Here is a 17,694-nt window from a genome sequence, read left to right as displayed (position 1 = left end):
ACAAAGCCGCTTTTACAATCGGGGGAAAGGGCATGGCATTCAGAGATCAAACCCATCTGCTAATTTATAGTGTTTATAGTATTAGCGGATTGTGGTGACAGTACAATGGCACAATGGGCTTTCAGCGGGCCCAGCCAGAGAAACACTGACAGAGAAACACCAGACTATCAGTAACGGGGAGGCCGAGTTGAACTGAGCCGAGCCAGAAACACTGAATATGAGCGATAACCGTGAGGACAGGAGAGGGTGAAGACTTTTTTTTTTTTAGTTTTTCTTCAGACAATTTGGGATAATACTCCAGCACCCCTGCTCCTGTTCCCCTGTATCCCTCCTTAAACACAATACCATCTAATGAATATTCACCAAGTCTTAAATTATGGTTTTATGGAGGTAGCAGAGCCATAAAAGATCTGCAAAGAGAGAGGGGCTGTAAAAAAAAAAAAAAAAGAGACAGAGAGAAAGAGAAAGAGACAGACAGGCATAGCTCAGCTACCGGCAGTGGCCGCTGCGCAACCGGGCCAACAGTTTAAAGAGCGTTTAACGTAATTATTGGGTCGAACTAATCACCCCACTACCACCCCCCTTCTCTCCCACACACACCACCACCACTTCCACCACCACCACCTCTACCACCTCCCAACCCTCTCCTCATCCCCTCTTCCTCTCTCTCCAACTCACCTGTGAGGCCTCACACTGTAAACAATTGCTGTTAATTGACAGCAGGATTTCAACAGTATTAACCTGTTATTGCTAAAAACAGTGCTTTACTGTTAATACAAAAGAAAACCTGTTAAATTACGCTCATAGGCCGTTTTTTAACTGAACTATAATGCATTCCTAAAAAACATCACTTTACTGGTGATCAACTGTCTAAAGTATCATCAGTAACAGTTTCATGCAGTATTTTTTTTAATTCTGGGACCTGATCTGCACATGTGAGGCTTGTACATTGTACATGATTGTAAAATCAGTGAATTAGCTTTATTGTTCTTCACTCACATGTTGTTCTGGTTTGCATTCTGTGCTTGTAGCCAGCTATAGACAGACATTTTGGGAAAAGTGTCAACAAGTCTATTATAGCCTTTTTCCTAACAAGTGCCTTTAATTGTATTTAGTGTGACTATTCCTATGTCTGTAACCTGCTAAGTCTATTCATCTATGCCAAAAAATAATGTACACAGACAGTATAATAATGTTAATTTTACAGTGACATAAAGGCAACCCTGCTGCCAGTTCTTTACTGTTATTTTACTGGGAAATTCTTAACAGTGCACAAATGATCTCATCTTAACTTTTCCATCCCCACCTCCTCTCTCTCCTTACCTGAGCTTCTCATCCAGGGGTAAATCCTTGGCTCCTCCTCGTTTAACTGCCGCTGCTGCTGCTGCTGCTGCTGCTCTGGGCAACTCTGCCTCCTGCAGGCCGGCTCAGGGAGCCTGAGAGTCAGAGAGCAGAGCTGCTGAGGCCGACCGGAGAACCGCTCCGAGGCGCATCCCTGCAGAGATGAGCTCAGCGGCCCGGAGAATGTGCGCACATTATCAGCGGAGTTGAGAGGATGCGCGCCGGACTGGATACTCCCGCTGCTCCGGTTCAGCCCCGAAAGAGACAAACAGAACGGTGAGGAAGAAGAAGAAGAGGAAGGGGTGAAAGAGGAGGAGGAGGGAGGGAGAGGGCCATGGAGGTGATATCCGCTGGACACGAGGGCGCACGAAGAAGAAGAAGACCCGGCAGGAGCAGCAGAGGAAGTCTGGGAGGGAGAAGTTGGAGACTCTGAGAAGAGGAGAGAGGAGCAGCTCGCAGCGGCTTGCTGGTATTTGGAAAACAGCGCGTTGGCGAAGTCGAGCGAACTCATAATTTGGAGCCGGTGATTTGTAGGCCCGGGGCGCTTTAATGTCCACTTTTTACGAGGCACCGTGAATTATCGGCGGGGCATTACTGTCTAGATTTACACAAAAAAACTTCACCCCACCCACTCCTTCTCCTCCTCCTCCCTCTGCACCACGTGACCTCGGGTCCATGTGATGTCAAAATGCCCAATGGCCGACGGGGGTTTCCCCCTGGATGCAATATTATAATGGTAGAAATTAGGTGCGACACACAGGGAGTGACCGCTGCCTCTCACACACACACACAGCATACAATACAATCTATATTATACAATCAATACGCAGCAGCTCGGAACGTGTCCACTAATCACCGAGCGCATGATGAGAGCTGGAAAAGCAAAACGGCTGAGGCTGACAAACATCCAGCTCACACTTAAATCTTTACTGCCTATCCTTGCTGGGTGGGAAGCGGGTTAAGTCGTGCGCAAAAAAAAAGCGGAAAAAAACGCCATTAGATGTGATATTGATTAGACTTGGAATGGAATGGCTCTAGGCACGTGCGTAAAGTTGCCGAGGAGACTAAAAGAGGAGATGGATTTCCCCTGATTTCCACAAACGTCGTCTAATCCCAATTGATGCTTTTGTAGAGAGACCACACATGCAGAATAAAAAGGTCCCAATGTCGTTTCCTCCCACTGTACAGACTGGTCACTGCAGGCAGATGGATGAAAGCAGGATAAACAGAAGAGTCAAATGTGTCACTTTGAAAATCATAACGCTCACAGTGAACGTGTGCAGCTGCTGCAGCTGCAAGAGATCACACTCCACTTTAATTCCAACTAATAGTCCAAACATTAAGAATAAAAGGTTCATATTTCTTATCTCTGAGTGAAGGTTGTTGAAATATTATAGCTGTAAGGCAAACAAAACTAGAAACTTGTGTTGGAAGCAAGCGAGGGTTGATTTATATGTTAAAAGAGAAGAAACACATTGCTGAACCCATTATAATCCCTTTGCAAGAAAAGACGGAGAAGAATAAGCACATTTGATCGTAACTGATGGTTATGGTGTGTCTCCCCACTCCAGGCCTTTCAAGATAAGTCACATCCCGACTTTGAGTTCAAGTCTGTTATGCCTCTGGATCCGCAGGCGGGCGGAGAAAACTCACCTGGCGTGCAGGTGCGCGGGTCCGTGCTTAGATCCGTACCCGTGACGCTGACCTTTTCCCCCGTCACGCAGCACCGACTTCAGCCGGATGCAATCTCTGTGCTAATGTTTAACAGGTCAATGTCATGCGTGCGTAAAAATGAAAAATTCTAGTGAATTAAAGGATTCGAAAGAGAGGCTTTGTTTGTTTGAGCTACAAACACTGAAAGAAGTGTGTGAACCTTTCCCATAATGCTTTGCGTAAACTCCACTTTGCTGCTCTGCTCAGCCATGCCTTTTAAATGTATTTTTGTGAGTAAATGTTGATGCGTAAAACCTCTCGTCCCCACGGTGCCAAAAGGTCATTCACCTTCTCAAAAGGGCAAGCGCCATGTCCCTATTGTTTACTTATACAGTTGAAATAAGACTAGTCCGTGCGTAACATCACATGTCCGCTCAACTATAGAGAAAAGAACAAGATAAGATTGGTTACCTTTGAAGAGTCAGATTCAAAGTTGGATTACAGAGCGGACATCCGGCCTGCAGCACTTAACCTCCATGTTCATTTCCATCGCTTCTTTTGTCTTTACGTCTTTGTTAAGCTTTTTGTAACCAAAATAAATTAATTGATTTTAATTTAATTATTATTTTATTGTTGTTGTTGTTGTTATTATAATTATTATAACTTTTTTCTTTTTTTTGTGATGGACAGAGTTAGTCTTAATATTATTAATATAGGCTATGATTCCCTTCTTGTAACTCGAAAATGGTTTCCCTCATACCAAGGTCATGCAAATGTATATTTTTGTTTCAATGTTGTCAATAAACCAATCCATAAAGCGTCAAATTGGACAAATTAAAGGGGCACTTGTTTATTTGTTACAAGGAGAGCTACCCAGCCTGTGAAAACAGTTGTAGGTTATAATAACCCTGATGACGTCATCCGGGTTATCTGAGCCTGGACTAAGCATTATTATTATTTTTATTATTTATTTATTTTTAAATCAACATGTGATGACTCCTTCAACTTTATGGAAGTACAACTGGGCTTACTGGCATTACTCACTTAACTTGAGCTGTCAGTCTGTTAAAATGTCAATAGGCCTGCAGCAGCAATGCCAAAATGAATCGCATTATTGTGCACTTATGTTGTTGTTTTATTGGTGGAGACAGTGCGAGGTGTATGTGAAGTGTGCAGTCTCTGTCTGTGGATCTGAGAGTATGACTTCCTATTGTTTTCAACATGGAACAAAACCTGTTTCCCAATTAGTGCCTGGAAACCCGATCATACATATACTTGGTGCTTTGCTAACACTTGGGATCCCCCTTAACGTCTGCATAACAAGCTGAAGTCCAAATGCACGAAGATAGATATGCATGCGTAAATACACATGCTCAGAGTGTTTGATCTTCCCAGATGGAAACAATCCGACCTCAAGTCGTCATCGTGATGATGATGGAAGGCAGTGTAATGGTGAATATAGAGGCCTGTAATAATGTAAGTGGAGGTGGAGGACCAGGCCATAAATAAAGTGGTGTTTGGATAGGATGTGGGTTGTGTGGGGGGGGCGGTGGGGGACGGCTGTTGTTTTAAGAGGAGATTTCCGAGTCGTCGCTTAAATGTTTGGCCTCGTGAACTGAACGGTTTTATCAGTCTGGGTGCTGACAGAGTGTACAGAGAGGAGAAGGAGGGAGGGAATGAGAGAGCTGAAAGGAGAGGAGGCGAGGGAGGAAAAGAAGGGGAGAAGGGGGCGAGTAAGGAGTAGGGAAAGGATCGGGAGAAAGTGTGGATAAGCAACTTCTCTGACATCTTGCTTCCTTTCTGCTGTTCCCACTATTTTGGATCATAGAGTTGACACTGACTTCTATCTTCTTCTTAAAGGGGACATATCATGCTCATTTCCAGGTTCATACTTGTATTTTGGGTTTCTACTAGAACATGTTTACATACTTTAATGTTCAAAAAACACATTATTTTTCTCATCCTGTCTGTCTGAATATATCTGTATTCACCCTCTGTCTGAAATGCTCCGTTTTAGTGCCTTTCTCTTTAAGAGCGCCTCCTGAAAAAGCCCAGTCTGCTCTCAATGGCCATAGAGAAAAACATCAGCCGGTTAGACTGTTGTCAGGCTATTAAATAGGCGTTATAAGTCGCGATAAGTCCCATAGATGTGTGTCAGTAGGAGCCTACTACACCCACTAGTAGGTCCTATCAGCTATTCACATGGTAGATCACCAAAAGAAGGTATAAAAGAACAAAACAGTGACCTCTAGCAACTGTAGTAATTATGACAGGAGCAGAAGAAGAAGTCAGGCGCTCTAGAATAGACAGTGTGAAACTCCATAAGGGGTAAAGGTTGGGGACGATGGATGGGACACAAAACACTGAGTTTACACCCGGACCAAACTTCACATCCCGTGTGAAACCGACAACGTGTAGTTGTCTGTGTGTTCGTAGTTATTTTAAACCAAAACACAATGTTTCCCCTAACCTTAACTAAGTGTTTTTTTAGGGTGACGTTTTATTTAGTTTTACAGCATGTTAGAAGATGTTGCTTTTCAATTTTACTTTCCCTTTTACAACATAGTAGGCCCCTAATGACCCACATCTATGGTGCTTATAGCGACGTCTACTTAATGGCCGGATAACAGTCGAATCAGGTGAAAATATTTATAAAGGTAGTTCTCAACCTGTGGGCGGTATATTCTAATGAACCTGCATGTGACATAAGAAGGGGGGCCAGATCTGATTGGATTGTGGAACCACATGTTTTCTGATCTAGACAGCCCATAACAAAAACTGACTGGGCTGTATGTGGGTTGGTAGCAGTGGCGGCTGGTGACTCAAAAAATTGGAGAGGACAGGAGGAAAACCAACCCACGATGTCATGTTACTTTGTTAAGTTATTTATCGTATTTCGCAGTTACACCTCCATTTAATGTATGAGCTCAGTGCTGCTTGATATATGTGCTCTCATATTGCTAATGTTGTCATATGGGGGGCTTATATGGGATTTAGATGTTTTCATTTTTATTCTGTAAATCTTTTAATCTGGAAAGAATTTAGTGCTTAAATTTGACAAAGTGTTATATAAAGTATTATTATTATTACTACTACACTAGTTGCCTAGGTTACTTATCTCTACTTTCTTATGTAAAACGAAAAACTAGGCAGTAAAACAATGGTTTATGAGATTTCTTAAAAACAATCACTGCAGCCTCAGAAGTGTGCGTAATGTGTCACTAGAAGCCTGTCCGTAAACTGCTGCCCCTACAGCAGTCTGTCACCTGCACCGGGAACCACAGCGGCACGTCATATCGCAACACGTCTCTTGGGTCCAGTCTGGCGGGGTGCGACTCCAACATGCCTCAGGCAGGCCCGACCCTCGCTCAGCTGTCTGGACTGGTGTGCAGCCAGCGGTCCGACGCGCTGCTCTGGATCCCGGTGCAATGGACTGCTGTACTGGCAGTTTACAGACAGGCTGCTACTGACGCAGGAAGGACTGCTGCACCGGGTTCTTCAGGGCTGCTACAACAAGCCAACTGCTGCGGTAGCTAACACTAGTAGATAGCTACAGCTCAATAAAAAGGCCTAAATAAACAGCATTTGTTTTGTTATGTGTTTAAAAGTAGTTCACAATTTACACGTTATAATTCATTTCCTGATAAGCTGCTGTCTGATACTTCCCTGCCAGTTCATCACGTACAAACAGTGGTAGAGACTGAAGATGCTATTTGGACATCACCATTGGACCAATGGACATCAACATTGGACAATCTTGTATTCTGCTGGTTGTTGATTCGTAACCAGCTAAGGGAGGTTAACCTGACGTGTTTTGGCCAATCACAGACAAGCATGAAAAAAATGAAATGCATTGAGTTGATAGGAGAGGTCCCACCCTAAGGGAGGACGGAGGGTGCTTGTCCTCCTCTATCCCCCACGATGCCAAAACCACTTCACACACACAGGCGGCCCTTTCCCCTCTGACCTGCAGGTGTCACTGTTGAAGTATTTTAATCAAGATTCCGATTTTTTTCCAAAGAAGAATGAAAAAATATTTGATAAATGATACTGAAATTTGGTAATGGTTTAATTCAACCAATTACTCTTTTATATATTTTGATCTCCCTCTTGTCTCTCAAAAAATATAGTAACATCCTCTGGCTCTATGGACCAGCCTCCACTGGTTGGTAGGAACTCCAGATACCAAAATGTACACATACACTGAAAAAGTGAGTTTTCATGATGTCGCCCAGATAATTGAGTGAATCAAAAGTTAAACACCACAATCATAAAACCATCCCTGAACGACTCATAACAGAACTGTGCTTCACATTAAATGCAGAACGCAACATTTTTTATTACATTTTTCCTCCTTTTTTATTTTTATGAATGTTCTCTCTCTTTTTTTTTTTTAAATCGGCACTGTGCGCATGCTTTTTACCCCAAAAAGAGAAAAAAAGGAAGACAACATAAAACGAACACCATCGATCAAAAAACGAACTAAAACGACAATTAGAGTGTGTAAAAAAGAGACCCGACCTACTAAAACGGCATAAATAGGCAGTTTCATGTTGTTGGAAATTTCATTAATTGCTACGTCATCTTCATCATCATCATCATCATCATCAATCAATCAATCAATCAATCATTGCCATAACAACAACAACAACATAGAAGTGAGAAGTACAGTAAAAAGTGCACCATCATCATTTTTTAACTTAAAAACTATACAGCTGCCAAAGATAAAATTGTTAATGATAAACTTCTAACAATATAGAAATGTTTCCACGATAATTGTTCCACAAAGAAAGGAAGCTATCATTTTTTGTTTTGTTTGTTTTTAAACACTAGAGTAGACTATGTTTGCTTGACTCGGATGGATCCACCCCAACCCTCATCAATTGTATTTTTTTTTTTTAAAGTTCACTTTCTTGCTTCTTTTTTTTTTTTTTTTTTCTCCTTTTTTCTTCTTTCCCGCGGTTTCTACAGTCAGCAGACAGAGGCACGTGGCCTCTCCAAGTCCGTCCGGCTTGCCTAGTCGCCATTTTGGAGACTCAAGTTCCTTTTCCATCAATTGAATTGTGGAGACAGCGGAGCAGTCCAATGGCCTCGATTAAGACAAAAACAGCCCCCTCACCCACCCACATCCACACCCACCCCCACCCTCACCCTCTGGTCCAACACTTACACCCTCCATCTCCACCTACATTTGCTTGTGGGTTTTCTCGCAGCAATCCTCATTGACGGAGGCCTGAGCGCCCGCCGTGCCCGCCACCACCACCACCGGGCCTACTCCTCCTCCTCCTCCTCCTCCACCTTCTCCTTCTCCACCTCCGCCCTCTCCTCCCGCGCTCCCGCTGCCATCCCGCAGCTCCTTCTCCCTCCTCTCCCTCTCCACCGCCTCCTGCTCGCTCTTGCTGCTCGGGAACTTGTCCTTGTTGTTTTCTTTCTTCCACTTCATCCTCCGGTTCTGGAACCAGATCTTCACCTGCCGCTCCGTCAGAGCGAGCGCGTGCGACACCTCGATGCGGCGTTTCCGGGTCAGGTAGGGGTTGAAGAGGAACTCCTTCTCGAGCTCCAGGGTCTGGTAGCGGCTGTAGGTCTGCCGTCCTCGCCTCCTGCCTGCAGCTAGTAGAGGGGAGGATATTATTAGAGAAGAAAACGACACTCTAACATCTTGGTGGTCGTTAGCCAATCACCGCTCTCCATACTTCATATCAATTGTATATGGAAACCAAACAAACCTATTTGGCCTAATATGCCAAAAGACTATAGGCTGTTTAATCTTCCTTTTTTTACAAGAAGGCTTCAAACATCCACTTTGACATGTTGAGGAAAAGCATTAGTAATATTCACTGAAACATTACAACTTTTGATTACAGTGAGTGCTGCAATGCCAATCTGGTCATTAATAGTACGATTAATAATATATTACTGTCAAACAAATACTAATAAATGAATGGACCTAACAGGTCCCAAATACCCAAGGTGACATCTTCATTCTACTTGTTTTGTCCAACCAAGAGTCCATAACCTTTACAATGATATCAAACAGATCAAAAGCAGCAAATCCTCACATTTAAGATCCAAATACACAGGTAGATACATAATAGATGATTTATCAAATAGGTAATAACGCATTAAAGCAAATTGGTTTTAATGCCACTATTTTTTTTTTAAATATAGTGGAGATACTGGTATCGTACAAAACTAGAAAAAACCTAATGAATCCATCGGTACAAACCATGTCATACTGGCTTGTCATGAAGGAGGTTAAATAACGCTTCAAACTTACGCTAAATGTTTGGTGAGGAAAAACTGGCATGGCCATTTTCAAAGGGGTCCCTTGACCTCTGACCTCCAGATATGTGAATGTAAATGAGTTCTATGGGTACCCACGAGATAATCACATGCAGTTTGGGGCAAGTCATAGTCAAGTCAGCACACTGACACACTGACAGCTGTTGTTGCCTGTTGGGCTGCAGTTTGCCATGTTATGATTTGAGCATATTTTGTATGCTAAATGCAGTACCTGTGAGGGTTTCTGGACAATATTTGTCATTGTTTTGTGTTGTTCATTGATATCCAATAATAAAATATATACAGACATTTGCATAAAGCAGCATATTTGTCCACTCCCATGTTGATAAGAGTATTAAATACATATTTTTGTATTGATATTTTTATATCTGGTATATTTTTTTATACTCTGTATTACTTACCTGTGTCTTTTTACAAATATGTTTGCACTGTGGAACTGTGATGCAGGAAAGTTGAATTTCCCCCGGGATCAATAAAGTTACTATCTATCTATCTATCTATCTATCTATCTATCCATCTATCTATCTATCTTGCAATTTATTTGCGATTAATCGTGATTAACTATGGACAAACATGCGATTAATCACAATTACGTATTTTAACCGATTGACAGCCCTAATATATACAACTTTTTTGTCCAACCGAGAGCCATAACTCAGAGATACTGGGATTAAAATGTTATCAAACAGATAAAAATCAGCAAATCTTCACATTTAAGAAGCTGAAGCCATGTTTTTTTAACTCCAAATACACAGGTAGATGTGAATATAACATATGTTTTATTAAGAAACATCGGTTATGTCCTTAAAGTTAGAAAAGATGTGATCCACATGTGACTGTAATGTTCAGGGGTCTTATACAAGGGCTGCTCTCTCTCACCAATACTGTTACTAAACATGAGTCCAAGAACAGGAACACAAACTCTGTCAATCCATCAGGAACTCCAACACACCACACCATCAACTGCAGTCATTAACATAAAAAAACAACAAAAACTCTTATATCACAGAGACAAGTCCACTGAGCACTTACAGGAGCGCACATGAATATTTGATGCTATAAATAAATACATCATAAACACTTTTTTAAAAAGGGAAAAATGATCCCGCAACGCAAAGACCAGAACAGAGACTAAAGAGTCGCCTCTAAAGACGAACAAATACTTGTAATTAGAAATAGCGCAAGCACTGCAAAGTGAAGATAAAGACTTATTATTATTTCCAAACCCGAGAGGTAATCATTGACTCTGCTCGTGTTTTGGGCTTTCTGTTGAAAACAGAAGAGGGAGGAAGCAATATAAAACCCATAAATACTTAATACACGCACAGGGTCAGATATTGTGTTTTCTGCAAACATGCTGGACAAGCAGAAAAAGGTGTATGTTTTTTTTTTTTTTTTTTTGTTATGTTCTTTCTTTTTTATTAACAAACTGTGAAATATTATCACCTGTATTTCATGAACCAAGGGAGGACAGACATGACGTCCTTGCAAGATATCACATTTTTTTATATTTCCTACACGCTTATTCCATCAAACTGAGTGATAATTATAAATCTTTAAAATAGCCCAAATTTGTCAACGTGGGTGGCAGAAATGAAAAATAAAAACACATTTATAAATAAATTATATAAAAAAAAAAAATGCTTGCGTAATACTTGCTTTCTCCCCTTTTTTATTAGGAAGACGTAGAAGTAATTTCAGTATAAAGAGAGCGAATAAAACCCGGGACATTTGTGTATAGCCTAAGTGATTATATTTCCATAAAACTGTTTGTCTTCCTCTTTGATTATTGTGCCATAAAAACAAGGGAGCTCTGCGTCGCGGACAAGATATGCCAGTGATCGTAAAGATTTGAAGTAAAACTGCTGCTTCTAAATGACTGATCTGAAGGGAAATTCACATTTTGCATGATTGGCAAGTTTAGCATTAGTGTTCATAACCCGGAGAGGAACCGTGTAAAGGGAGCGACCTGCAGAGAATTGGCAGAATTTAAATGTGTCTGGTAAATTAAAGGGGAAAAAAAAAGATTTTTGGAGAGTAACGTTTTCTTGGGAGCTATCTGGTCTGTGCAGATCTCTCTCTCTCCCACACACACACACACACACACACACACCGACACACACACACACACACACACACACACACACACACACACACACACACACTCTTAGGACAGTAAAGTTTCTGGATTAAATTAAGGAGAGGGTAATGACTTCTGTGGAAGCGCATTTACTGCTATAATCACATACAAGTCTTATCTGCACTGATCTCATTACACACAGCCTGCAGGTATACAGGGTGGAAAATATCTTCATCACCCATTAACCTATTTATCCACCGCGAAGTTAAGTCCTGCAGGATGCTTTTCTGTGACTCGTGGTCTCACTGGATTTGCACATATAGCGTCCGTCTATGCGCACAGAGCTGCTGCTTCTTATGGTAAAACAGCCACAAGCAGCAGACAAGGGAGTCTTTATGGAAATGCGCGGACTTGTAAGTGATGTAAATGTCTTGTATGTGTTATCTGTCACAGGGCTGGCGCCGTGATTTCGTGCTATAGGGACTTAAGGGAAGTTGGCGCCACATTCAGCGCTGTCACCAGCCATGAATTAAGGGAAATGTGAAACACTTTCCTGGATGGAATGACAGGCACGGACACTTTGAACCGGAGGGTTTTCTTTTTGACAGAGCAATACGCATGATGGGGGGAATTTAACCCCCAACCTCAGTGCGCATGACGATACATTTCATATTATATAGGCTCTATATACAGCTGAGGTGGATCTGACCGCTTTTGGAGGACAATTTGTGTAATTTATTTGGCATTGCATGCATGAGAAAATGTTACAAGCAACATTTTTAAGACCTATTATATATGAAACCTTTACAAAGCCAATTAGATGAGCCCTAAACAAATGCATGGCAGTTGGCAGTTGACATTTTGGACGACGCTTTCCACTCGACAACAGATGCCAATGAGAGTCGAGGCAAAGGACGCTTAAATCATCACATTCATTCTGCGGGCCTAATCACATTTTACTCTGTTTTCATTTTTTAAACTCGTAGAGAGGGAAAATGATTTATCAGGATTTCCACCCGCAGCGGTTAACAGTCGTAAAACGGCTCATGTTCATGTTGAGTTTAAGGATCTAAAACCTCCAGCTTGGGGGGCTCGGAGAGTATTTCAAGACAAATTCAGCGAGTGGGAGCCTCCTTCTGTGCTACATAAAAGGCGGAGGAGGTGATATCCCTCTTTAATAGTACAAATTATGAAATGTACCCCCTCGTTAAAGGGGGATTTCCGAGGTAAACGTGGAGGATGACCGCTCCATCCTCCCATTTTTAACACCATCGGCCTTTTTTTTCTCCGCTATTACAGCTTAACTAATAAATCCTCACGCTGAGCAACGATAATACCCATCAAACCGCGCTGTAACTGGGTGCGTATATACAGCATCCTCGGACTTGACGCGCCTGGTTTCCTGTTTTGACTTTTCGGCCCCCCGGATGATCTGATGAGCTGCCTGCTGCAACCACGGACCGGCACGCTGTTAAGCGCCAAGTATACTGTTTGAAAACTATGAATCACGAAACTAATCACTGTCATCGTTGGTAAAGAAGGAGCTTAAGGAGTCGTTTCAAGAACCCGCGCCTGAGTGCGGCCGCTAGTAGTTAAAGCATGGTGGATGATTTGGAAAAAGCCGTTACGCACAGCAGAGTGGAGCATGGGCAGACAAGTGTTTGGGAAATATAAAAAGAGGCTTTAAAGATGTAAATTATGACAATTTACAGGCCGCGCATACATGAAACCTTCAATGCACAAAGAGCAACACGCACACACACACACACTGCTGGGAGGCACTAAAGAGGAACAGTGTTCATAGTCTTATACGTGCGTAAATGTGAATTAGCTATACTGTTATTACTGTTATGTGTAGCAGGTGTACGTCTTAGTGTGAGTGGCGAGAACGCAGCTCGAGGTGAGAACACAGACCTGTTTTTTTTATTGATTATTTTTCTATTTTATGATCATAATCATGAAGCCACAAAAGTCCTGTACAGGCTATAACCCGTCTGCTTGCCCCACTTTAAAAAATACAACCGAGAACATAAGCAATAAACTCTCACACACACACACTCACACACGTGCACGCGCGCACACGCACACACAACAGCACAGCACAAGAAATATGGGCTCAAACTAAATAGGCTACTATACATGTCAATCCATTCACTACTCTCTCTCTCTCTCTCTCTCTCTCTGCACCTTTAAGTCTCTCTAACACAGAAATGCCTTCTTGCATAATCAGTGTTATTGTGGTGTTGGTTTTAAGCCATCAATTATAAACTCGGCTTCCCTATAATGCAAATATATATATTTTTTCTTAGAATGCCTTTAAGATTTATAATGTGATCGAGTTGAACCAATCGGGGCCTGATCCATATTCACAGGATGTGTGTGTGCCACAAACACACAAAGACCACTATGTGTTCACACGCACACACAGCACACAAAAGCAAGCGTTGTGGGATGGTTTTTGATATTTGAGTGAGCGCACCAGACAAGGCCTGCGAGTTTAGAGATCACACACGCTGCGAAGGTAACACATCCGAGTAAGAGTACTCTGTTTTGGCATAATCCTCCATATCCACGCACTCCCCCCTTGCTTTAACCCTGTGTGGGAACTGGCCACCGTGTAGCCAAATAATCCACAGGCAAAGTCGTAAAAGAAAGCAAAAAAAAAAAAAAAAAGGCTGTAAAAGTTTAACCCGGGTCAGAGCTGCATGTATAAAATGAGTCTGCTGGAAACTACTAGTTCTCCCATCTGCTCTATAGGCAGGGGTTTCTCAGTTTTTTGGAGGGGGGATTCTCACGAAGAAGTCCCCCCCTCCCTATACCAGCTCTCCACTGCTCTCCTTTCTCTCTCTCTGGGCTTTCTATCCCGGCTCTTCCTCGTCCATTCTCTCACTATATGGCCGGGTGCAATTAAACCCTAAAGTCATTCACAAGTTTTGGTGTTGCCAATAAAACCATAAAGACGCTTTGAACGCAGGAAGCTCTAATCACCCTGCTCCAATGCCTGCTTTTAAAATCACTTTCCCAACTTTTCTTCCACTGTTTTCCTATACTCCCCGTGTGTGCCTATACAGTCTCTGTGTTCCAATCCTGGAGGAGCAGCAGAACATGGACACTCACCTTTTTTTTTGAGGAAGAGGACTCGGCATATGCTTTGAGCAAAGGCAAAAAAGACAAGAGTAAAAAGCCAGTGTATCCATTTCCTCACCTTGCGGCCTCATCCAGGGAAACAGCTGCGTAGGCGAGGGGCTCTGCTCGGTTCCCTCCGCGTCCTCTCCGGCGAGCCCCGGAGCGCTCCCCAGTTTACAGTCGCTGTACTGGACCAGATCCGCGTCCTGGGCCCCGAAGAGCGTCTGCCGCTGCAGGGCGTCGTATCCGTAGAAGTTGCCCGGCTCGCCGTGGCATGTGACCGCGCAGGGGCTCTGCTGGTACGGGTTGCTGGGCAGCGTGGAGGCGCTGTGGTGGTAGAAGTCCTGGATCTGCGGAGCGTGCTGGAAGGTGGCTCCGGAGCCCGGGCCGTACACCACGGTGGGCCGGCTGCCGGCCAGGTCCTGCGCGAAGCCGCACTCGTAGTAGTTCGGACGTAACGAGTCTCCGCTTTTATATTTGGAGAAGAGCGAGTTGACGAAATATGAACTCATCTTTTGTGTTTTTATTGTTGTTTCAGTTTGTGTTGGTGCTCGGCGGAGGAGTCAGACTGGAAGAAGAGAGCCGCGGCTTTCAATTGTTTTCTCTTTTTTCCTGTGCGGTTTGGAGGCAGAAAGACACCGACACACGGAGAGGAGGCACGGAGGGGAGGGAGAGAGAGAGAGAGGTCTGCCGCCGGTGTCGGTGACCGGTGTTGTTGTGGTGTTTCCCCTTCACGGCCACAACAGACGAGCGGCTGTGGTGTGCGTAACGGCGACGGCAGCCGCACAGAGCAGTAACAGCCACTACCACCGCGACGACAACAACAATAACAACAATCACACCGATTCCATAAAACCTCCAGCGAAGAAGAAGAAAAAGAAGAGGAAGGAGAAGAAGAAGAGGGAGAAGTGGAGGAGGAGGAAGGGCTCGTGCGCATCACAATTCCGGTGTTAGCGCTGCAAGCGGGAGCCCTGTCGCGCTCTCAAACGGGTATTCCGTGATTTACTCCTCTGCAAATGAGTTGTTTCATATTTTCTCTCTCTCTCTCTCTCTCTCTCTCTCTCTCTGTCCGACTCTCTCTCTCGCGCGCGCGCGCTCTCTCTCCCTCTCTTTCTCTCTCTCTTCCCGGTGTGTGTGTGTATGTGTGTGAGTGTGTGTGAGTGTGTGTGTGTGTGTGTCGGTTTCAGGGATAATTTGCATCTATTATCAGCTCTTCATCCCATTGGCTTTTCCACGCACACAGACAAACGTGCACGAGTGCACACACACACATGCACACATACAGAATCTATTGCACTTTTTTTCTTTTTGCGCCTGTAAGACTGGATGATAGTCTCCCGGCGTCGGCTCGAGGAGCTCCGCGCGCCTGTGATAACGCAAAGGGAGTGAGAGAATGAAGGAAGAGAGGATAAGAAGAAGAAGATGAAGAGGAGGAGGAGGAGGACGGGGGGGTGAAAGAGAGTCGGTGCAGCAGCAAGCAAGAAAGGAGGAGGAGTGTGTGCGTGTGTGTGTGTGTGTGTGTGTGAGGGAGGGGGGGGGGGGGGGGGTGTTAATGAGAATTCTGCCGCTTTGCATCTGATCAAGTGCGCACACACACACCAACTACTGGTTCAACCAACCAACAGAAGCGAAGATGGATTTTTTTTTTTCTACTTTAAAGTTGAGATTGAGGTTGGGTGGTGATGCTGGTGATGGGGGAGTGAGTGTGTTGGGTAGGGGGGTGGTATTGCATCTCGTCGTGGAGAGCATCCCTCTCATTAATTGCTCTTTCTCATTTCTCTCCCTGAATCCTTAAAGGAAAGTGAGCGCGGCAGCCGCGAAGTGAACGAGGCCCGAAAATGTCAGGCAGCACTGAGCGAGAGAGGTTAACACAGACTGGGAGAGAGAGAGAGAGAGAGAGAGAGTAGAGAGAGTAGAGGGATCCTAATTGGTATTGGTTTTAACAAGTACCAGCCTATAAATGTAATTGAGGTTTTAAAACCAGTTGTCAGAGCCGTTCTTTTCCAATCTGACTGCTGCTGGTCAGAAAATAGACGAGCTCCTGCTCTCTGATCATCGTACACTTTTATAAATATGATCTCCATAAACATGTAAAGGAGGGCTGGGGAGGCTGTAATAGACTCGGAGAAAGTGGCTGTAAACGCTTTAACAAACTATAAAGCTCCATAAAAGCGGAGGGGCAGTGTTTTGCTTGTTTACGTCCTCGCAGCCACAGAAACAAAAAGGAGGTTTTTACGACGCGCCCTTTGCGCGACCGGAGGCCGTAAACACCTCACGCCTGCTTCGGTATTTAATTGTCATTTTCGCACGGTGTTTTCCATACGGATGTGGTTCCTCCTGGTTGGAGTATATAAGCTGAAGTGGAAGGAGGGCTTTTTTTTTTGTTCTAACGAGGGATAAGTTGTGGAAAGGTTAAGCTCGGCCTTGTAGAGCAGACGGCGCTCGTAAAAAGTAAGATGGCCTAAAGTGCAAAGACTCAACTGTGGAGTAATTTCTACTTATAGTGTGTGCCCACAACAGATTTGGAAGTTGCCGATCAATCAGATATGAGGAACCGCTGATGGAGGGTCCTGTAGGTACAACAGCAGAGAATTTTCCTCTTTTGATTATTTTTGTTTTGGAGCTATCAATTTATTTCCAACATGGGCTGTGTTCGCGCCCACATCAGCCAAATAAAAATGTCATTACCCGAATCTAATTTATTTAGATTATACAGCGCTGACACAAGAGGCCCAAATGTTGCCAGCACCCGCCTGAATTACAGACTGTGTTGTGGTAAATCAGCTGATTGTACGCCCGACTTCCAGAGGAGTAATTGCCGCAGTATTTTTCCAATTTATCGCCCAGAATATGATCTTGTTGGAACTTCGCCGCGTCGTGTTTTACACTTCCAATAAAGCGTTTGCTTATGAGATCTGTTGTCTGCCTGATGGTGTGATGAGACTGTGGTACAAAACAGCTTCTACGCGCCTGGAGAACTGTCCATTCCTGCAGAACACACACACACACCTGGACAAAACAACAAGCGGCCTAAATGAGCATCATCTTCTGCGTCAAATCTAATTACATCTTCACACTGGAGAGAAAGGATTCAGCAGCAGTGCACATAAAGGACTATATGTATCCTATATATATGCGCTGGATGGAGATAGTCCATTTTACCTGATGAAAAAACGTCTCAGTACACAAGC

At 43.7% G+C, this 17,694-nt stretch overlaps 1 protein-coding gene across 1 annotated transcript; it reads right to left on the bottom strand.

The window, feature by feature from the left end:
• Nucleotides 1–1,442: 1,442 nt before the first annotated feature.
• Nucleotides 1,443–15,734, bottom strand: hoxb8a (homeobox B8a). Its single transcript, XM_037792791.1, has 3 exons — nucleotides 14,583–15,734; nucleotides 8,184–8,604; nucleotides 1,443–1,747 (listed from the first exon to the last, which is right to left on the bottom strand). The coding sequence occupies exons 1-3, from the start codon at nucleotides 15,013–15,015 to the stop codon at nucleotides 1,591–1,593; spliced, it is 1,011 nt and encodes a 336-aa protein (XP_037648719.1). The 5' UTR covers nucleotides 15,016–15,734; the 3' UTR covers nucleotides 1,443–1,590.
• Between the last annotated feature and the right edge of the window lie 1,960 nt (nucleotides 15,735–17,694).

Source organism: Sebastes umbrosus, chromosome 14 (assembly GCF_015220745.1).
Source record: "Sebastes umbrosus isolate fSebUmb1 chromosome 14, fSebUmb1.pri, whole genome shotgun sequence".
NCBI lineage: Eukaryota > Metazoa > Chordata > Actinopteri > Perciformes > Sebastidae > Sebastes > Sebastes umbrosus.
Note: the sequence above shows the minus strand (reverse complement) of the source record. Positions and strands in the feature narration are given on the sequence as shown.